The 21,019-nt window shown below is 60.4% G+C and overlaps 1 protein-coding gene and 1 long non-coding RNA gene across 7 annotated transcripts; one reads left to right on the top strand and one right to left on the bottom strand.

Moving 5' to 3' along the window:
- Nucleotides 1-539: 539 nt before the first annotated feature.
- Nucleotides 540-19,451, bottom strand: INAVA (innate immunity activator). 6 transcript variants are annotated; one of them, XR_005029671.2, is made up of 11 exons: nucleotides 19,124-19,275; nucleotides 13,325-13,473; nucleotides 12,578-12,702; nucleotides 12,046-12,162; nucleotides 11,267-11,486; nucleotides 7,468-7,521; nucleotides 6,404-6,614; nucleotides 6,015-6,188; nucleotides 3,520-4,147; nucleotides 2,031-2,331; nucleotides 540-1,920 (listed from the first exon to the last, which is right to left on the bottom strand). XR_005029671.2 is itself a non-coding variant. In XM_036909475.2 (10 exons), the coding sequence occupies exons 2-10, from the start codon at nucleotides 13,377-13,379 to the stop codon at nucleotides 2,239-2,241; spliced, it is 1,677 nt and encodes a 558-aa protein (XP_036765370.2). In that variant the 5' UTR covers nucleotides 13,380-13,473; nucleotides 19,320-19,451; the 3' UTR covers nucleotides 540-2,238. The 6 variants fall into 6 exon arrangements, 5 of the variants coding, with proteins under 5 accessions (XP_036765370.2, XP_036765367.2, XP_036765369.2 ...); XM_036909475.2 differs by lacking the exon at nucleotides 19,124-19,275 and adding an exon at nucleotides 19,320-19,451 and having other exon boundaries at nucleotides 540-2,331; XM_036909472.2 differs by having other exon boundaries at nucleotides 540-2,331.
- Nucleotides 19,452-19,519: 68 nt separating this feature from the next.
- LOC130684988 (uncharacterized) lies at nucleotides 19,520-20,788 on the top strand. The gene is made up of 2 exons (XR_008999464.1): nucleotides 19,520-19,775; nucleotides 20,432-20,788. It is a non-coding gene; the product is annotated as an uncharacterized LOC130684988 (long non-coding RNA).
- The last annotated feature ends 231 nt before the right edge of the window (nucleotides 20,789-21,019 follow it).

The following is a 21,019-nucleotide window of genomic DNA, read 5'->3' on the forward strand; positions in this document are numbered from 1 at the left end:
AGGGCAGGCGGGGAGGTTCTCCGAGTCGAGCTTGTCTCCCTCCCCCAGGGGTCCCTGGGTGTGATGGGGCTGGGGGAGATCTTGCCGCAAGGTGCAGTAGAGGCCTGGTGGAGGGCCTTTCCTCACCCCCGGAAGGGGGCTCCCCAGGTGTCCAGCTTTGGAGAAGGCACTGCTTTCTTTGCATGAGAGCCTTCACCCCGGGAGCCAGAAGTTTCAAGGAGCAGCTCTTAGCCACACTCATCACTACCACTGCCTGGCCTGGCTGAGCACAAGCCAGACCTCCTGAGGCCGCCACAAAGTCCCCTGTCCTTGGGGAAGTGACTCTCTGAGCCCAGCTCCTCAGGCCCCAGAGACCTAAGCAGCTTTGAGAGGCATCACATCTGCTTCCATCCTGTCAGGGAAGCAGAGAACCAGAGAGCCTCCCTCCGCCAGGCCAGCCACGTCACCTGCTCCTGGGGACCTGGCCAGCCCGGCTGGAGAGCCCGGCATCCTGGGGGCTGGGCAGAGAATGAGCTGGCATGGACAAATCCTTCATCAGCTTGGCCAACCACAAAGAACAGACTTTATTGAAGTATTTGGCTCTAAAACCCACAGTTCCAGCCCCGGAGCTGAGCACAAGCCACTTCGCAACTGCACCGGGCATCACAGAGGACCAATAAGTTAGCATACGGGACACTCGGGTGTGTGGGCGGAGCAGGCTGAGCAGCTCTGGGCTCCCGGGAGGACCCTGGGAGGGGAGACAGGTGGTACACCCTGGGGAAAAGGGCTTGGGACAAACTGGAAGACAACAGCATCCAAAGTAGGGCATTCGGACATAAAAGGGGGAGCACTGACCCCGTCAGTGGGGGGAGGCTCTGGCTGCCCTTCCCGCAGCACCCCTGTGCTGTCTAGCCGGTGGGGAGAGCTGGGCCTCTTCTGGGTCAGGTGTCAGGGTTCTTGGAATCCTAAGCTGTATTCGTAGTCTCCATCCAAGTGCAGGGCACTCGGACAGGAAAGGGCTCTGCATGGACAGACCAGGACTCAGCTCTCCCTGACCCTTCCCAGCCTCAAGTCAGCTGCCCTCTTGTTGAAGCAGGGCCCCTAACTGGGTGCCTGACCTGGCAGCAGGGGAGGCCCCAGGCCAGGAACCTGGGGTCTCTCAGACGGTCGCAGCATGGATGGCTTCCAGGCAGCTCAGGTCTCAGCAGCGGGGACAGTCAGTTAACACCCTTACGAGTAGTCCCATGTTTGTCAAGATAGGGACTTGCCCTCTTTCAAGGAAATCCAGGCTCAGAGCAGAAGCACAGCTGGGGGGGGGGGGATAGAGGAGCCAGGACCTGCCCATCCCTCCTACAAGTGGTGCCTTCCCCAAAATATTTGTAAGACAGTGGTTTTGAGGACTATGATGAGAAGACTTCACAGAGCAGTAGGATGGCAAGCCCTCTCGATGCCCAGAGAAGGTGGTAAGAGGCAGCCGGTCTCCCCCAACCAGCACCACAGGTCAGCCCTCCTGATGTCCCGATCTGGTGAGGCCTCACACTCAAGGCCTAGAGGTCTGGGCAGATGCTGGAGTGCCCAGGGCACAGAACATGGAAAGCATGCGGGGCCTGGGGGCCCTACTGGGGGCTGATGGGGTCAGCAAGATAGCTGGTCCAGGAAGATGAGACTCCATCAGGATATACTGACCTTAGCCTACCACCCGGTGTGTGCATCACAGAGCACGTTATAAAGGGGGAAGGGGATTCTTCCCCTGTCCAGGCACCACTACGGACCCCGAGAGCCAGGAAATGCAGAGCAGCGGGCATGAGTGTTCCATGGCCAGCCTCCAGCTGCAGAGACGGGAGGGCCAGGAGCCGTTCTCCAGGGGAGTCCTCAGACCAGGGCAGGGGGTGTGTGAGGAAGCCCCACGTGGCCCTGCTTCGTCCATCACCTGCTGCTTGTCTGGCATAAGGAGACAGATGCTGTAAGTCCGACAGGCCAGGCCTCAGGGCCAGTAGACTGGTCTCCGAGGGATGAAGTATTATCATATTACAGGGATCTTAAGGACCAACCACAAATAGAAATCCTCAGGCCAAGGGCTTCTGAATACAAACTGGTAAAAAAACAAAAGTCTCAGCTCCGGATCATCGACCTGCGATGGGGATGAGGCAGCTGAGGGCAGCCAGGCTGGGAGTTCTCGCCCAGCCCCGCCGTGGAACAGTCTTTCCCAAGAGCTGGGCAGAGGCCTTTGGGGCATGGGGTTATGACCCCGGGCCTTGGTTACACCTGGCTGATGATCTCTCCGTTCTCAGGTACAAAGACTTGCACAGGGACCCCCTCAGGCGACCTCCGGAGCACACACACGGTGGGCACCTGCCGGGTCAGGAAGGAAGGAGAGGCTGTGAGCAAGCCCGGTGGGGGTTCCCAGACAGCAAGCACAGCTACACTCTCCTTGTCCCTTAAGGATGATGACTGGCAGCAGCAAGGCCGACCCTCAGCCCGGGCCTCCCAGGAGGCTCTTCACCCCAGGGGTCACCTTTTATCTATATTTTCCACTCCCGCTTTCTTTGGGGTGTGACAGGCACCCTGACTTCCTCCCCCACCCTCTCCCAGGGCTCACGTCTCATCACCCTCCCTGTCTGGCAGGTCGGGATGGGCTGGGCCTGGGCCAAGAACAGGTCCAAGCATGTCAGCTGGAGGGTGCGGCCTGGGCCTGGGCCAGGGCACTGCCAGCCCAGAGAACTGGCGGGCGGGGGAGGGACATGCAGCTGGGCCTGCTGGGAATCGTGGGTCTCAAAGCAGCAGCCTGTTGGTAAGTCAGGAGCACAGCCCCTGCAGAGACGTCTGTACCAGGGAGGGAGCATAAAGCAAGGACTCACGCATGCTGTCCCCACTTGCAGAACAAAGAACCTGGGCCACCCTACCTTGTGTCAGAATGCTCTATCCTGTAAGCTGCTCCACACCCGGGTTCCTGGCCTCTGCACTGCACCCTGCCTCCCGGGGGCAGTACCACCGACCTCGTGCTTTGACGTATTGCTCTAGTTTTTTTACTTTAAGTTCTTATTGGCCCTAATATATAGTAAGATAGGTACCTTACTATCCCCATTTTACAGCGGGAGTAACAGCCTCAGAGGAGTTAATTAACCTGCCCAATCAGACTGCTCGTGAGTAGCAGGGCTGAGGTGTGAACCGGAAGTCTAACCTAGGGTCTGTGCACTTAACCTCGGTGACGGAGGAGGTGGGCGCACAGGCGATCGCGGGCAGGCAACCACACTTCCAGGCTCTCCCTTCGTCCTGGGCCCTCAAGTCGGGAAATGGGGCGGGTTAATTTGGATTGGATTTCGGATTACGGCTAGAGGCTCATCCGCTTTGTGGATTATCTGCGGAGCCAGGAGGGGCCGCGCCGGCTGCCTTGGAGGACAGTGTCCACCGGGTGTGTGGGCCCCCTGCTCCCGAGCTGGCAGGGCAGGCCGCATTCAGCAGCGCCGTCCACGGCGGAGGAGCCCCGCCAGGCCTGCAGCCCCCCGCCGCTGGGGCCCTGCTGAGCCTCGGGGGGCCTACCTGCGCGCGGGGCGCCAGGGCGCGGCCGCAGCCCTCCCTCCCGGGCGGCAGGCTCCGCACGCGGAAGGCGCCGTGGCGGTCCAGCGAGTGCGGGCGGGCGCTGCGGAGGCGGGCGCGCTCGTGCCAGGACTTGAGCTCCTCGGAGACGGCGGCCCTGCTGAGCGCGCGGCCGCCCGGGCCGTCCTTCAGGGAGGGCGTCCGCGCCAGGCGGCCGGCGGGGGGCGCCCGCCGGGGCAGCAGCAGCGCCGCGCCCTCGGCCTCCAGGGCGGCGCCCAGCACCGCGGGGCTCAGCCCCCACTCGGGCGCCGCGAAGCCGGCGCGCAGCAGCAGCCGGGGGCCCCGCGCCGCCGCCTCCCTGCAGGCGCCGCGGGGCGCGGGCGGCTCGGGCGGGCGCAACGGCCGCAGGAAGGAGACGTCGGGGCTGCTGCGGCCCGGCGAGGGGGCGTGGGACACGCTGGACACGTCCGAGCCGCTGTCTTCCGAGCAGGAGTGGTAGGCGGGCCGCGGCAGCGGCGGCCGCGCAGCCGGGAAACAGGAGTCGGGCACGGTCACCGTGTAGTGGGTGGGGCGGCGGCGGGGGAAGGCGCTGCGACCTCGGCCCTCGGGACCCAGGCGCGAGGGGTCCACCCTGTGGGGAGGGAGACGCGCTGAGTGTGGGAGGCCCAGACGCCGCAGGGAAAGGAGGTGAGCGGAGGGGCTGGGGTCGCGCACCTCTCCTAAGAAACAGGAGGCCTGCGGCTGCCCCCGCCATTCAACACATTGCCCCGCACATACACATCCGCCTGCTCCCATTCACACGTTGGGTTTGTATGAAGTATGCTACATCCATGTCGCTATTTTCAGCCATGTTAGGTACCCTGTGTTCAGAGGCATTACATGCACAGAATCAGCTCGGGTAGACATTGTCCCATATCAAAGCTGCATGCATAAAGGCAGGACCACGGGGAAGGGAGAAGACTCCCGCCTACAAGCCAAGGAGCGAGGCCTCGGGAGAAACCAGCCCTGCCCACACCTGGATCTTGGACTTCCAGCCGCCAGACCGTGAGACAATCATTTCTGTCATTTAAGCCACCCAGTCTGTGGCATTTTGTGAAGTAGCCCTGTCAAGTAACACACTGTGGCTGCATGCAGGTCGGCCCTCCACAGGGGTGCCAGCCCAGGGCCAGCAGGGCTGAAATCCAGCCCCCACTCTGTTAATCATGGGGTGGGGCCTGCCCAGAAGTGGCACCTTTCACTGATTTGCACAAAGGTGCTGTTTGTAAAATGGCCCTGGCAATATGAAAAATATAAAATTGAGAGTGGTTGTCCTAAGCTGCACCCAGTCCAGAGCTGCCTGCCGGACAGGCACATTCAAACTGACACATTCAACTGACAGGAGAACCCAGGGGTGCCTTGATGGTGCCCAGGGCTTTTGTGTGGTGTAGCTAACCGCCTGTCCTAACTTGGTCCCTTAAAGTATTACCAAGTAGCAGGGACTTGGAAAGTAACATATAATTGATTCTCATTATTTGCAGATTCTGTATGTGCAAATTATACCACAGCTAAAACTTGTTTCTAACTTCAAAATCAGTACTCACAGACTTTCGTGGTTATGTGCAGACATGTGCAGAATGGTGAGAATTCTTAGTTGCCAGGAGGCATGTGCCCAGCTGAGACTGAACGAGGCCAGGCTTTGTCTTCCTGTTCCAGGTCTTATTATAAGCAAGCATCCTTTCCAGTCTATTTAATGTTGCACTTTTCATATTTTTGTGCTTTCTGTTTGTGACTGCACTGCTTAGAAGGGCCCCAAAGCATAGGACTGTAGGGTGGCCTGGAGTCCTAAGCACGGAAGGCTGTAAGAGTGCCTTATGGAGAAAATAGGTATTAGATGGGCTTCACTGGGGCATGAGTTGTATGAGAGCTACTGGCCATGAGTTCAAGGTTGAGGAAACAGTGATATATATTAAATAAGGTGTCTTTAAACCAAAAATACAGTAAGGCTGTGCTTTGATCAGCTGACAAAAATGCTGGGATCAGAAGCTCTCAGGAGCCTAGCCCTGTATTTCTTCTAGGAGCGATGGCTCAATATTCTCTAATTCAGTGTTTGTGGTGACCTTACTGGACAGAAAACTACCACAAATCATGAGAATCACTGCACATCTATTGAAAAAGTCACCTGTCCATTGTCAGTGATCAGCAGTGAAACTATCACAATCACAAAAGTGTCTACAAAGATACATACTCTCTTGCCATGAGATACAGCAAGCAAGGAAACTTGAATCAGGTTGTACAAATGTGAAGCTGGAGTCTCTGGAAGAAAACGTGCTTCCCAAATGACCTGCCTCTGGCTTGGTTGGTCGTGGTGCGGCCTCTATTAAGATGTACCCCAAGGAGGGATCCTGAGAAGCCCTGGCACTAGTCATGCGTCACTACTGGTGTCCCACCTATGCCCTAGAAGCCACTACTCTCCTCTCCATGGCGGGTTCACCTCCCCCTGCATCCCTGGGGCCTCTTACCTCAGAGACTGCGACTGCCCCCTCCTCCCCTGCATCTCAGGGGTGGCTGGGGCACTGGTGCGGCCCTGCCACTGGCCAGGAACACCGCGGATGGGAACCACGTGGTAGGAGGCAGGCTCCAGCAGCCACAGGCTGGAGGCACTGGGCCCCTCCTGTGGTGTGGTGGCCGGGCTGCTGCAGAAGGATCAGAGACTAGTGAGTGGCAGGAATGCCTCCATTCAGGGGCTCAGGTGGGGCAGAGGAGGGGGGGGCGCAGTGGAAAGGGGCCCCCACCCCCCACCATCACACAGCTCAGGAGAGGGGCAGTCTTCCAGGCCTTGCCCTGTCCGTGCCCCCGACCCCCAGCGCAGCTCCCACCTGCTCCCGGCCCTCCTCCTCCGCACCCTGACCTGGACTCGCTATTGGGTTCAGAAGACCTCCTGGGCTTCTCGTAGGGCTGGTCCAGGCTGGTCTCCTTCCAGGGGCTGTTCTGGATGGGGGCCCGCTCCAGGCCCCCCACCTCAGGTCCTGCTGGCTGCAGCCCCTCAAGGCTCTGGGGCGGGAGAGGCCGGGGAGGCGGAGCTGGACCCTCTGGGGGAGGCTTTGCTACCTGGGACTCCTCTGCAGGGGTAAAGAAATCCGGGCTGAGGGCGGTGGCCAGGGGGTGGATCCCACAGAAACCCATGGCCTGTGCCTGCCTGTGGCCGCTGGTCCAGCTACTCCAACCGTGGCTCCAGCCCCAGATGCTCAAAAATATTTTCTTTTCCTTTGGGATTTACGTCTCCCCTCACAGCTCTCTATTTTATACCTGTCTCCTTCAAGGACCCTCCCCCACCGCCACCCACCAGACTGACTCCCCTTGGTTCTCATTAATCCACCTTCTAACCAACCTTTGCTCCAGGCACTATGTCTGCAGCTGACCTGTTTGCCTTCTGTTCTTCGTGTGGTGCCCATGTGCACTGTGTCTCTACTGGCCTGGGGGCTCCCTCGGTGGGACTGTGCCACCCTCCTGGTCTGCTTGACCCTTACAACCCTTAGTGTTTGAAAACCGGGTTCTCTTATCTATGGCCAATCTATGAACCTCCCCCAGTCTGCCATCTTGTCAAAGGGGAATGACTGTGGCCAGAGGGCTCTTAGGCTCTGACAGGTGCATCCTGGAATCAAGCCCAGGGCTAAGGCAGGGATGCCTGGGGCCCATGCTTTCTGCTAGAATTCACTTTTCCCTTTTCTGTAAAATGAGGGAGCTTCCAGAATGGGAAAGGGTCAGTGTATCTCCACCGTCAGCTGAGAAGTGCAGGAGGCACGTAGAAATCAGAATCAGGTAGGAGTGGAGACCCCGCCAGCCTGGCACGCCCGCCTTCACTAGCTCACTGAAGGCCTGTTCCCATTTGAACCATCAGTAACCTCCGCCAGAGCCCCAGAGTCTTGCTGTGGGAGCCCAGCCCTGACAACCGTCCCCAAGCCGCCCTCTCACCTTCCTCCAGGAGCAGGCCATCCGACAGGGAGCTGTCATCCGAGGCACTGAGCTCTGGGAAAGCCAAAGGGGACAGCAGGAGAGGATGTCACCCGCAGAGCCGGAAACCAGCAGTGACAGCAGCCCAGGCCTGCCCCGCCCCTTCCTGATGGCATCCCTTATCAGGAAATGCCAACTGCATGCTAAGTACTATCCTGGCTGTGAATTTACTACCTCCAAGTAGAAAAAAGTTCATTAGTTAGGAGTAAGGAGACAGGAGACCTGATGTTCATCCTGGCCCTGCCATTAGCCTCTCCAGTTTGAATAGTCTGTTCCAATGCTGTGGGCCTCAGTTTCCCCACCTGTCAAAAAAAAGCCAGGGCTTCCTCTGGCAGGGTTTCCTGGCAGTGAAAGGACGGGCAAAGAGTCATGGTGGAAAGGCCTTGGGATGAAAAGAACTCTGATAATTTCTATAGTCTTCTGATACCCCAAGTGCAGCTGCACCCAAAGGATTCCAAATTGGGTCAGTCCGACATTACGTTACCAGCACCAAGAGCAGTGCTGCGCGGGGCACTGAGCTGCGGGGTCGTGGGGCCAAAGCAACTGAGGGTCTGGCCGGCTGGATAAGGAAGGTTCCCCAGTGGGTGATACGGGAAGCCACCCACAGGAAGGGGTGTGGTGTTGCTGCCTGGGACAGCACCTTCTCTCACCCAGGAAGCCAGAGGAACTTCTATTTGCATCGTCCTCGGACAAACCGAGACCTTCCGATTTTGAGGATATACCTAAGTGACCAGGATGGAACTCACAAAACATTTTCAACTGTCAAAGATGAGGGAAAATTAATATTAGCTGATATTTCTACTGTGCCAGTGCTTTTCTAAGCACTTAACATATGCTAATTCATGTGCTCCTCAGAACAACCCTGTAAGGTGAATACTATTACCATGTCTGCAGACCAGCTGAGGAAACTAAGGCTTCGGGGAGCTGACAACACGGCTTAGGTGGATCTGCAGAGAGGCGGTTGGGTCAGAGTTCACTCCCAGACAGGCTGACCAGAGTCTGGCCTTTCACCACCACCATTTATCAGCTCTCCTATTAGCTGGCATCTAATGCACGGGGCAGGACCCAGAAGCTTCTAAGTAAACAATTCTAGCCATCTTAAAATCCTTTATAACAGGGATTGGCAAACTACAGTCCTGTGGGCCAAATCTGGTTAAATGTTTTTATAAATAAAGTTTTATTGAAAGTACAGATTTGTTTACATAATGTCTGGCTGCTCTTGTGCTAAAATGGTAGAGTTGGGTCACTGTGACAGAGGCCATATGGCCCACAAAGCCTAAAATATTCACTATCTGGGCCTTTATAAAAGCTTGTCAGCCTTTGCTCTGCAACTTAAATGAAATACAATTTTACCCAAAGCAGTTCTTAAACCTTGAGAGCTTAAATACTGCGCAAGGGGCTGGACCACCTCCCCAGGAGCCGGCCAGCCCGTGTTCGGCTTGGCGCTCTCTAACCTTTACTTTGGGGTTCAATTGAGGAGACACCCTCTCATCCAGTTCTGGCTTCCTGCCTCTGATATTTTACAAAAACCTGGAGAATAAAGTGTTTTCTTTTTCACAAAGGTCAAGTTGAAGCAGCTGCGGGGCTGTTACTCTCATGACCCAATGACGAACTGGAGTTAGTTTATGTTTTGGCTTGAATATATGGCCTGGGAAGAAAACCATCATTCCCCACCTTCCCTAATCTCCATGAAAACAAGCAGATCAGAGTTTAGAGGGCCAAGAAAGTACAACCCAAAGAGGGGCATCTGGAGACCCCCTGCCCTGGCAGAGGTAGGGTGTGCACTGGGCACATCAGCCAAATGCAAGCAGATCCTGGGGGCTGCTCACTGCCTTGGCCACAGGGCCCCTGCCAAGCCCCGGCTCCTCCTCACTGGGGCCCAGGACACCCCAGATGGAGGGGCAACAACCAGGATTATATGAACTCTGAGCACCCATCATGGCAGCCACTAGCCGCATGGGGCTATATTAACTAAAATGAGGCAGAACTGAACATTGAGTCCCTTGGTCACACCAGGCACATCTCAAATGCTCAGCAGCCCCACCTGGCTAGTGGTCACCATACTGGACAGCACAGATATAGGACATCCCCATCACTGCGGAAATTCTACCGGACAGCATTACTAAAGGCAGGCGTTGTCAGTCAACAAACGTGTTCTGAGCACCTGTTGCATTAGAGGTGTGTGATGTGGGTATTTCTCATCAGGTTCACTGTTGTAAATTAGTTCAACACCTGACTGCTCCCTGCTACCTGCAGAGTACTAATTACTCTCCCCTGGCATAATTACTTTCCCAAACTAAATAAGCCTCATGTGGAGGCCAAGGGGACAGGGTGGTCCCCACACAAGGCTTATTCAACTTGGGAAAGTAATTTCTTGTTTTATTTTTGGTTCACTTGTTTGCTTTATTCCCCCTTTTTATTTCAACACACTTTTGGCTACTAATTATTAATCCCTCTCTACTTCCTCCCAGGGAGAGCAGCGCTGGGCAGAGGAGCCAGAGAACAGGCATTACCTGCCTAGAACTGCCCCCTCCTGTGCTCCTGGGAGGAACATTAGAACCCAGGACCCAGGTCCCCAGCAGTCAGGGTCTGAAGGTGGAGAGAGCAGGGTCTTTCTGGTTTGGAGAGTGAAAAGCCCCAGCTCTCCCTTCCCCTGGGCTGAGTGCCCCGAGGTTTCAGAAGCTTGCTCAGTCTCCTACCTGGCCCAAAGGGCTACCCAAAGCCCCAGGCATGTCCTGGCCTGCTGCTCCCCACCCCCAACACGAAGCGTCATCGGTTGCAATGGCGGCAGCAGAGTGACACCCCCACAGCACCCCCGCATGAGCAGACCTGTGGGCAGATGAGGCTGCAGGACACACAGGGGGTGCTGAGCCTGCTTGGACAGGGGCCCAGAGGGAGTGAGCCCTTGGGGACCTTCATGCCCCAGGCGGCAGCTGCCTTTCGCGGGGAGGACAATCCGGGGGGCCTTGTCCGAAGTAGAGGGAGGATGGGGAGTTTTCTTCCCAGCAGAGCCCTGGAGACCTGGGTGCTGCCCTGCGGCCAGGCCAGACAGAGCCAGCCGAACCGAGAAGCCCGGCCATCTGACCCTGAGTCGGGCCCACCATCTCCTGTGTTCACCGGGTCGGCTGTCACATGGGGCCCCCTCCCCCCTCCCCCTCTACTCATGGCTACTGGAGGTGACTGGGAGGTCTCTGGTCATACCCTTTCTGCCCTAAATTAGAGGGGATATGGGAGCACAGGACCCGTGCTGCCATGACTGCCCACCCAAGGGTGGGCCACAGCCACGGGGTTCTATACAGATGTTCAAACAGCCAAGCCAGGGGGCAGGGGCAGGAGCCCGAGGGTGTGGGAACAGCAGACGGGTCTCCACACGCCGCCCCTAGGCCTCGGAGTCCAGTCCTGCCCCAGGGCCCCGCCCCAGCCCCCACTCCGGCTCTGACAGCCGTGGCCCCGGGGAGCTGGGACCCACGGAAGGCCTGGAGCCGAGTGAGCCGGGGCCGGGGCGCCCTGGGGGCCGGGAGGGAGGGCTCAAGCCTGACCTGGGTCAGGAGAAATAAGAGCGGCCACACCGAAGGGCTCAGAAGCCCTTGTTGGGAGGTAACCCGGGCTGGACACACTGATGTCAATTTGGCAGCCAATTTGGAGCATCAAAGCGGAGAGGGGCGCGCAGGCGGCTAACCGGGGGCAAACGGGGTGGCGTGGCGGCGCGCGCGGATGCGGGAGGCCGGCGGGGCCCGACGGGGATGCGCGGCTGGCTCACCTCGGCCCAGGGGCAGGGCGGCGGGAGGGGGCCCGCTGCTGCGCCGCCGCTCACCCAGGCAGCGCTGCAGCTCCCGCAGCCGCTGCTCCTCCTGCAGCACCGCTCGCTTCCGCTGGCGCCGGGCCTGCCGGCCGATGTTCTCCTCGCGGCACAGCCTCCGGGCCGCCTCTGCGATCTGCAGCTGCAGGGCCAGCTCGCGCTCCAGGCCGCCCAGGGGGTCCTGCCGCGGGGCGGCGGGGTGAGCGGCGGGCCTCGGCACCGGGAAGCGCCTCGGCCCCAAGCCCGCGGCGGAGGCGGTGCGGGGAGCGCCCCGGGAGCCCGTCGCCGGAGGGCGGCAAGCGGACCCGCCCGCACGAGGAGCCCAGCAGGGCGGGACCCGAGCGGGACACGTCCGTGCCCGAGCCCACAGGGCTGCGCAGGCGAGCCCGGGAAGCGTGCCGCCTTCCGCTCCACGGGAAAGGGACCCGGCGCTCCGGGCGGGGGGACAGCCGGGGGCCGGAGTAACCTGTCTGAGCAGGCCGGTGCCTCTCCGGGCCGGCGGCCGAGCAATGCACTGATCTGCCCACTGAGGACAGGCAAGGCCAAGCCCGGCGTCCTCCCTAGAGCTGCCGGGTCCCGGGTCCCGGTGGCACGCCTTTCCGGGTGCCCCTTGCCCACGCCAGCCGAGCCCTCTTCCCGGGCGTGGCGGAGGCCCTGGGCCTTGGCAGCCCTCCCTCCGGGGGCGGGGCCTCGCCCGGCCTCTGGGGAGTGAGGGAGGCTTCCCGCCGCGCTCAGCTCACCTCCGGGTGCAAGGCCCGCTCGTCCAGTCTGTAGGCGGCGCCGACCCTGCGGCGGACCTTGGGGGCCTTCTCCCCTGGCCTGAGGGGGTACTCCTCCGGCAAGGCACCCGTCAGCTCCTGCATGGAGGCGAGGTCAGGCAGGGCCCCGTCCACTGCCCAGCGGCCTGACCCAGGCCCCTGCCCACCCCGTCCGGGCCACCACCCAGGGGTGCCTCACAGCACCTGTGGCGCACGGGCAGCAGGCCGTCCTCTTTTCCCTCAAACCTCCTGCTCACCTCCTGCGGGCCCCTGTTGACCCTGGTCCCGATCCCCACCCCCAGCGGCTCAGCCCCCCTGCAGCCCCTTACCCCGTGCCCACTTCACACCCCAGGTCTAGCTCGCCCCCTCCCTGAGGGCAAACGCTGCACACACAGGGACTCTGAGCACCAAATCCCTGTCTGATTTCCAGAATTCTCCCAGGAGCCAAGTGCCCCTCAGCACCAACACCCCAAAATGTGGCTCCAGGTGAACCCCAAGTCTGCACGGCTCTCACCGCCTCCCTCAGGCAGAGTCTCCGCAGCTCCTCCAGGCAGGCCTCCAGCCGCTCTTCCAGGGCCCTCTGCTGCTTGCGCACAGCATGCGTCAGCTCCTTCACCGGGGACACCGGGCTGTCGGGGCCTGGGGAGCAGCAGGGAGCTCTCTCAGGGGAGCCGAGCCTTCTCGCAGGTGCTCGGGGACCACCCCCAGCGGAGCGCGCCCTCACGCTCTCGCACACATGCACACTGCCTCGTGCCTGCCCGGATGGCAGGCCAGCTGCTGTGGCCGGTGTGGGGACCACGAACATCACACCTCCCCGCTGCCCTGGGCGGAAGGCGGGCACAACTCCTCCTTTCCAAGCACCGCTCTGCCCTCGACCATCAGCTTCTCCCCACTCCGTTCTCCTCCTTCCTGTCATGCACACACACGTGCCTTTCCTCTTGTTCTGCATCAGGAAGAGGCCAGACTAGGCCCACAGGCTCCAGCCGGCCAGTGAGACAGGACCTCTACACCACACAGATAGGTCATCACCGGGGCCAAAGGTGACACTAGACTTGCCCCAGATAGGATCAAACCCGCAGGCCAGCGCCTTCCAGGAAGGGAAACTCCCGGGCCTCCAGTACCCCCACCCCCAGGCCTGGCCTGGGCCTCCCACCCTGCCCCCACCCTAGCCCTTGGGCACCTCTGCCTGGCCGGCCCTGGGGCTGGGGTCTCAGGGAGTCAGGGCTGGGGGCCCAGGCGGTGGGCCTCCCGAGCCACTCACCAGACTGCAGGATGATGCCGCTGTCAGTGTCGCTGGCCTCATCCTTACTCTCCATGGTGGACTCCCGGGAGGAGGGGGCACAGAGCAGGATGGGGTGGCCCCGTTCCCACCCTGGGCCAGACTGCGTAGGTGGCCTGGAGTTTCCCCAGCTTCCAAGAGAACAATAAAAAAAGTTACGTGTAACAAACAGCCCTTGGTTCCAAACAGCTTCAGAATCAGACGTCTGAGGGCAGAGGGAATGGAAGCGAGGACCAGGCTGGGGGTGCTGCTCTGGGGAGGCCTCCCTGGGCCCCCAACGCCTCCCTCCTAGACAGAGGTCTCTAGGCCCAACGGGGATGACAGCACGGGGGGGCCACAGGGGCCACTGCAATGCAGGAGAAGGACATCAAGGAAAAGGACAGGAAAGAGGAAGACAAGGAGAGGAGAAAAATGGGTGGGAGGGCGGAGCCAGGAGGCAAGGGAAGCAGGAAGGATGGTGGGCCTGCGGCCTGTCCTCAGCCTGAGAGTCAGAGGCAGGAGGCCCATCCCACCACCCAGGGGGCGAGGCTCTGCTCTGGGCCCCAAAGCTCAAGGTATTCACCCAGGTGTTCATCTGAAGGCAGGTGCCAGAGAGCTGTCCCAAGGCCCCAGAACACCTCCTGGACCACCAACTACACCCATGAGACTCCTCAGGGGGAGTGGGCCAGATCCCTGCCCCACAGCCAGGACAGGTCAGGGGCGGGAGCCGGGGGGAGGGTCAGGCTGCTGGGAGTTGGGGGGCCGACACCCTCCTCTGCTTCCCTGGGGCCCGAGAGCACTTGGGTGGCCCGGGTACAATCCCAGCTGTGTGTTGGCCCCTCCAGGCACTAAAACACCACCTGCAGCTTGTCCCCCTCTCCTTTCCAAGCCCACACCCCTGGTCAGGGTCCCAGGGGCCAGCGCCTGGCAGCTGCTGGCTGGAGCAGGGGTGAGGGGGCAGGCGGAGCCAGGCAGGCGGTCTGGAAGGACAGACCAGCCACCTCCTCGCTGAGTCAGCCCATTGAGCAACCACCCAAAAGTCCTTCGGAGTTTCTGTCTGGAGCTTATCCTGCCTCCTCGGGTCCCAGGGCTGCGGCGGGAGGAGGGGCTGCCACATCTCCTCCACCCGCCCCGCCAGCAGGGGAGAAAAGCGGGCCTGTGAAAGCTGAGCATAAGGTGAGGCCGAGAGAGGGCACTCTGGCAGCCATGTCCCCAGGAGCACCTCTAGAAGGGCACCTTTTACAGACCCCCCCCAACAACGCGGCCCACCAGAGGGCCATGGGCGACAGCAGCTCCAGACACCCATGAAAACAACACGGACCGGCACTTTGGAATCTATTCTCCAAGGAATTCTAGAGAATGGATGGTAGATATTTAAAAAAGTGTACATGGGGCCTTTGCAAACATGCATAAGAGAGACTGGCCGTGTGTTCGGGGCTCACTTCGGATGAGTTAGCTCCCCAGTCCGTCCCTCCAACCCTGATCAGGACAGGGGCAGGGCAGGACAGAGCAGGCAGCCCACACCTCCTCCCACCGCCCAGCCCTGCCGTGCACCCACCCTGGCAGCCACGGACCCCCCATCCACCCACCTCGGCCAGAGGCAGGGCCCAGTCAGGGCCTGGAAGCAGTGAGGTTTTGCTTCTGATGAGGGAGGAGGTGATGTGGGAGGGGAAGCCATTAATTAGTCACACTTGCTATTTAATCATTAACAACTAAGGAGGTGACTTGGGAAGTTGTGACCACTCAGCCCCTGCTTCTCAGGGGCTCCTTGACTTGCCAAGTGGGGGCCACAGGGCCAGAGGGGTGGGGCACACCTTGTCTTCTCCAGCACCCCCTGCCAGGGCAAGAGGGAGGCACAGGCTTTCAGTGGTCTCCACCGGACGCTGGGTGTGCTCTGGGCGAACGCGCCCCCGAGCAGGGCAAAGAGAACAGGACCTGAAACCAGTGAGGGCTCTGCTGCTACCCGTGTTCAAGCTGGGCTTCCTCGCAGGCACAGGTCAGGCCTGGCAGAGGAAGGCCCTTGCCAGCTCCCATCTGAACCTGGACCTCTTGGACAAAGTCAGGCTGTGCAGGAACCCCACAGACGTGTAGTGGTCTACCTCGTCCGCCACACCTTGGCCGCCCACCCTGGGGACCCTGCCCCAGAGCCCAGAGGCTCTGCTCAGACCCCACGTTCACCCGGGAGGACAGGACGCCTCTCTCGGGTGTTTCAGACAATACTTTCAGATAAAGACAGTTCAGGGAACAGCCACCCCCTCTTCCCAGCACAGGAATCCTCCCTGCCCTGCAGACCCTAGCCCCAAACAGGGCCCTAAGAAGCGGTCCACCCCATTGAATGTCCCCAGAAGAGGGGACAGGAGGAGGAAGGGGCCTAGAGGGAAGATGGGAACCACCAATGCGCCGTCCCTCAGCCTGAGCCACTGGGGACCCGCCTCCATCACAAAGGGACCCCCAAAGCCAGGTGCTGGGCCTCTCTCCAACCTGCTTTCCCCTTCGCCCGTGGAAACTGAAGCCTGAGAACAATAGCGATGGGCTCCTCACCAGGGCCTGCCCCCATTATCTCTGTGCCCCAGACCCGAGGAGAAGGGGTGGGGTGACAGCCACTGTGGGAGGGCTCCCCCCACTCCTGACCTTTGGCCCCAAAGACCTGCTCCACCCTGTCCTGCCCTCACCTGCTTCTAGGTGTTAGTCCAGGAGTCCGGGAAACAGCCCCTTTCCCAGGTCAGGGGGCTGAGGGGCACCACGTGCTGTCTCCCGGGGTCCCCGGCCTCCAGTGCTCGCTCTGACCTGGCTCCCCAGCCACACTCTGATGGCCGCCCCTGCCTCTGGCCCCGCCTGCCGCCCGCTGCCCCTCCCAGGCTGCCTGCCGGCCCAGAGCAGGTTACTTGTTGTGACTTGAGTCAGAGGGGAGGAGCAGGTGAGCAAGTCCTTCCCTGAAGTAATCCTGCGGGCGCAGGGAGGCAGCTCCTGCCCTGGGCCTCCACACTTCCGGGAGCAGAGAGAGGGAGCAGGGAGAAAAGGGGGCTCCCCACGGAAGACCCCCAGGGCCACAGGGGTCATGGCTTCAAGGGCCCCTCGGTAACGTGCTGAGCTGTAAGCTGCATGAGCGCCTTCCCACCCCTGGGCGTCCCTTCCCAGAACTTGAGGCATGCACGTCCCCTGGAAGCAGGGTGAAGGTCCACTGTCCTTGGGGATCACCAGCAAGAAATTTACAAACTAACCAGGATAGGTCATTGCTTGTCCCAGAATCTGAAATGGAGACCAAGGCCTGAGCTTAGTCTTCCCCCAAACCAGATTTTTAAAAACTTCAGGCAAGGCAGTGACCCTGGAACTCCATATACGGAGGTCCTAGGGCCCCAAAGAAGGCCGCCATGCTGTTCTCGTTTTATCCCAGTCATTTCCCCCAGGGATCATCACGGCCTGGGTATTGCTTATATCTATCCCTCAACAGGGTCCGTGGAGTGCTGACCTGAACCCCAGTCCCATCCCCTACTCCATGGGAGGGCCCCTGTGACCTCGGGCTCTCAGCCTACTCCCCAAACACACGGGACCAGTGACCAAAATGGAAATTGTTCCCTACAAAAGTAAGCCTCCAGGCCTCCCACCCCACTGACCTTCAATAAACCAAAAACTACCTAGAATTCACCCTCTTTCACTGGAGGGAGCAAGAGCCGGTCCCCCCAGACCGGGGGACACAGAGATACGCTGCAGATTAAGGGCTGTCCCCCTTGAGGCTTTACCCCACCACCTCTGGTTCCCCCACTCTCTGATCCTCCTACCACACCCATTCTCTCTGAGCTCCTGGGCCCCAACATATCTCTGCTTTCCTCCCCCTGCCCCAAACGACCCCCTAACTCTCAGCTGACTCTGCATACAGGGGCAATGGCAGAGGTCTGCTCCTGTCATGCTCTGCAGAGCAGAGCTGTGCCCCATCCCCTTCGCCAGCACCCCTCCACACACCCAGCTCACCTTCACATTCCTGCACACACCCTCTCTCCAAACAGTGCAAGCCCCAGAGCTCCTCCAGGCTGACCACCTCCTCCTCTCCCCAGGCTGAGGCTGGGGCCCCAACAGGGGCAGCCCCCCTCCGTGGTGAGGAGCCCGCCCTGGGTCTCCCTAAGAACCAGCAGCAGCTCTTCTCTCCCCAACCCCCATGCGTTTGCCCCATTCTTCCGGGGACAAACAGGACTGCGTAACTGGCACCCTTCCTCCACCTTGCCCATCCCCCAGCACCTGGTGGGAGTGATGGAAGTTTCTAGAATCAGCTCATAGCATATTTCTTAATGCATAAAATAAAGGGAATCACTCAAAGAGCCAATCACACTGAAATACCATTCTAAAAAGAGAAAACATAGTAATATATATGCTTCTTCATTATCCACATTAAACAGGATTTGCAGTGGGTAATCTCACACAGGTTGTATGTGTGACAATACTCTGAGCCAGTGACACCAGCTGCAGTGGGACGGGACACTCCCCGCAGGTCCCACGAGTGACCAAGTTGCAGGTACCACCAGTGGCCTCCGACCTTAGGCAATGCCAAATTGCTGCTAAAGGCTGATGTAAAACAAAGATTGTTTTTTCCCATCTAAGGTCCAGTCCCTCTGAATTCTATCCACAGATGCTCTGGTGCCCAGGGACCCGGTGAAAGAGCCCCTCAGGTAATCCCCCACTGAGTTCACGGGAGAGAAGTACAGAGGTGAACTCAGCGCCCTGATCCTCCAGAATTCTCAGAGACTCCTTGCTCCCCCAGAGGGGCACATCGCTCCCCACCCAGCAGAATCTGAGGTTCGGAATGGGACTGGCCAACCAATTCTCCAAAGACGCCCCCAGACCCATCGATAGCACTGTCTGCCCAGTTATTCCACGCAGCCTGCCAAGGGAACCTGGGGCTCCGCACCCCGCTCCCAGCCAGTCTAGGTGGGGGAACTGACGGATGCCCCAGCCCCAAACCCCAGAGCATCACCACCAAGGCCACCAGCTGGGGCGGAAGAGGTTTCCATGCATATTAGTGGAGTACTTGGAATTCCATCTTTGAAAGAGAAAAACTGCATCTCTTTGGGCTTTTCACTTCCTAAGGAAAAGGTCTGAATCAGAAAAGTCTTCCATGCCCTGCAGCCATCCACTCTCCTGTATTTTTTAAAGTTCCCTAAATTTCTCCTGGGGACTGGAAGTTCTTTAAAGCAAGGGCCTCCCCTCCCATCCCCACGTCCCCACCAGCGCCCCGCAGAGGACAGAAGCCTTCCTCAACTTCCGCCAAATGAATGAACGCATCAGTGGTTCGCCGCCGGAGCCAGACGCGGAAAAAGAAGGGACATAGCCCGGGACCCTCCCGGCCACCGAGGGCGGGAGATGGGGCCCAGTTCTTTCTCCCCTCTCCCCGCTTCCCACTGGCGAAGGCGCTCGCCTCCAGCAGCGACGGTGGGGTGCGCTGGGACGGGGGAACCCCACGCCAGCTGGAATGCGCCCTGAAATCAGACCTCCAGGCTTTCCCTAAAAAGCCCCTTTGTCCGGTCCGCCCTGCGCCCCTCCCCCACGCGCCCTCCGCATCCAGGCGGCCCAAGGCTTTGCTCCTTTTGTCTCTGCTTTCTGGCTTCCCGGAGCCTGGGCAGGGGGTCCACGGGCGTGGGGCAGGTCCCGGGAGAAAGGCTGAGGAGTCGGAGAGGCGCTTTTTCGGTAGGAACGCGGAGCTCCCGCCCCCTTGGGAAACTACCCCACTCCCTCCGCCAAGGCCGAAGGCGGCGGGTCCCGGGGCTCGATCGCCGCGGTCCGCCCGCGCCGCGGCCCCGAGCTGCCCCTTACCTGTCCCGCGGAGCTCCGGCGCCGCCCGCCGGCCCCCGCGCCTGCCCCGCGGCGCTGGGACCTGTCCGTCCGGGCCACCCCCTCCCTGCCCGGCCCGCCCCCCGGCCTCCCCTCCCGGGAGGCATTTCATTTAACTTCGACATTTGCAGCATCCCAAATGTTAAAGATCCCCAGACATCTGTCCCCTGGGGCATACCAAGGCCCAGAGGAAAGAGGGGACAGACGCCGGAAGCGGTCCGGGGTCCCCAGCCCAGGGCCGGCGCGGGTCCGCGGGTTGGGGCGCCGGGGCGCCCGCAGGGCGGCCGTCCCGCGGGGACGCCAGCCGGAGCGGCGAGGCTGTGCCCGCCCCCCGCTCCCGAACGCCCGCGTGGCGGGACCCCCCCCGCGCGGCCGGTGCCGCAGCCCAGGCGGGAGGCGGCTCCCCGCCGGCCGAGGGCCGCCTCAAATCCGCGCGCTCCGGCCCGACCGGGGCAGTTTGCACTCCCGGAGACCCCGGTGGGGGGCCGAACGCGGAGGCGGAGGGCGCGGCGCCCCCCCCAGGGCTGCGCCGGCGGCCGGCCGCGGAGCTCCCGCGCGGGGCGAGCCGGCGTCGCCTCCCCGGCAGCCCGGGCGGCGGAACTCGGGCGGGGAAGGGCGAGGGAGCCCGCGCCAGGTGACCGCCCCCTACCGCCCGTCCGTGCCTCCGCGCTCTGGCCCTGGCCCGGCCGCACTCGCTCCCCGAGCTCGCCTCCGGCCCCCACTAGCGCCCAGCACGCGGATCAGAGTTCAAGTTCCTTCCCTGGGGGGGGGCTTCCCCGAGCGAGACAGGTCATCGCCCAGCCAGAGTATCCGTGAAGTGAGGTCCCTGGGGCCGGGAGAGCGGCGACTGACCCGAAGCCGGGCGCGGGGAGGCAGGGCCAGGGGGACTGGGGAGGCACAACCCCGCTGCAGGGACAGGATGTGCACAAGCATATCGGCAAAGAGCGCAGTGGCTTCTAGGAGCTGTGGGGAGCTGGGACATGAGGGAAGAGCGGGAGATGGGAGAGCGACGAGGCCAGTGTCAAGCAGGGCCCGTGAGAGGCACGGTTGCTCTGGGCTGTTGTCCAAGTTGTGCACTATAGCAAAAGGGAGGGTGCAACTGCGCTCCACCCGCCAAGCTGTATGCCCTGGGCAGCGTGGCATCTGTCTAGAGACTGTGGCTTTTAAAATTTGTACAAAGGGACTATATGAGCTAAGCTGACTGAAGAACTGCTTAGGCTAGCTAGGTAAGGATGTAAGGACTTAAGATTTTTATCCTGAAATTAAGGAGACACCACTTGTATTAGTCAGGCTCCACCAGAGAAACAGAACAGGAGGAAGAGAGAATGGAAAGAGAAGAGAAATTTAAGGAAGTGGTTCATGCTACTGGAAGGCTGACAAACCACAAAGCTGCAGGCTGGGCCGGCAGGAGGGAGACCCAGGGATGGGTGGCACTTTGAGTCCAAAGGCAGCCTGCCTGCAGCATCCCCTCTTCATCAGAGGAGGTCTGCCGTTTTTCTGTTAAAGCCATCAACTGACTGGATGAGGCCCACCACAAAATGGAAAGTAATCTGCTCTACTCAGAGACTGCTATCATTTATATGTTAATCTCATTTAAAATATTCCTTCACAGAAACATCTAGAATAACATTTGACCAAATAGCTGGGTACGATGGGCCTAGCTAAACTGTCCCATAAAATTAACCATCACACAATACTGAAAACTATCAATCAGGAGGTGGGCAAACTCACATGTAAGATCACTTTGGTGTGGGGAGTTTGGAACCAGAAACCCCCTGGGGAGTCCATAATCCAGGCAAGGAGGGATGGGGCCTAAACTCACCGTGTGGCGCCAGGGAAGGGTCGGGGGTGGGGGGGAAGACAGTGAGTCAAAGGCCT

The sequence above is a fragment of the Manis pentadactyla genome, chromosome 9 (assembly GCF_030020395.1).
Source record: "Manis pentadactyla isolate mManPen7 chromosome 9, mManPen7.hap1, whole genome shotgun sequence".
NCBI classification, from domain to species: Eukaryota; Metazoa; Chordata; class Mammalia; order Pholidota; family Manidae; genus Manis; species Manis pentadactyla.

Excerpts from the sequence above, each read along its gene's own strand:
- INAVA (XM_036909472.2), bottom strand. The coding sequence starts at position 19,275 with ATGCTGCAAATGTCGAAGTTAAATGAAATGCCTCCCGGGAGGGGAGGC. Across the intron at positions 12,703-13,324 it reads CGGCATCATCCTGCAGTCTG|GCCCCGACAGCCCGGTGTCC; the intron begins GTGAGTGGCTCG and ends GCTGCTCCCCAG. Across the intron at positions 7,522-11,266 it reads CGCCCTGCCCCTGGGCCGAG|AGCTCAGTGCCTCGGATGAC; the intron begins GTGAGCCAGCCG and ends TGGCTTTCCCAG.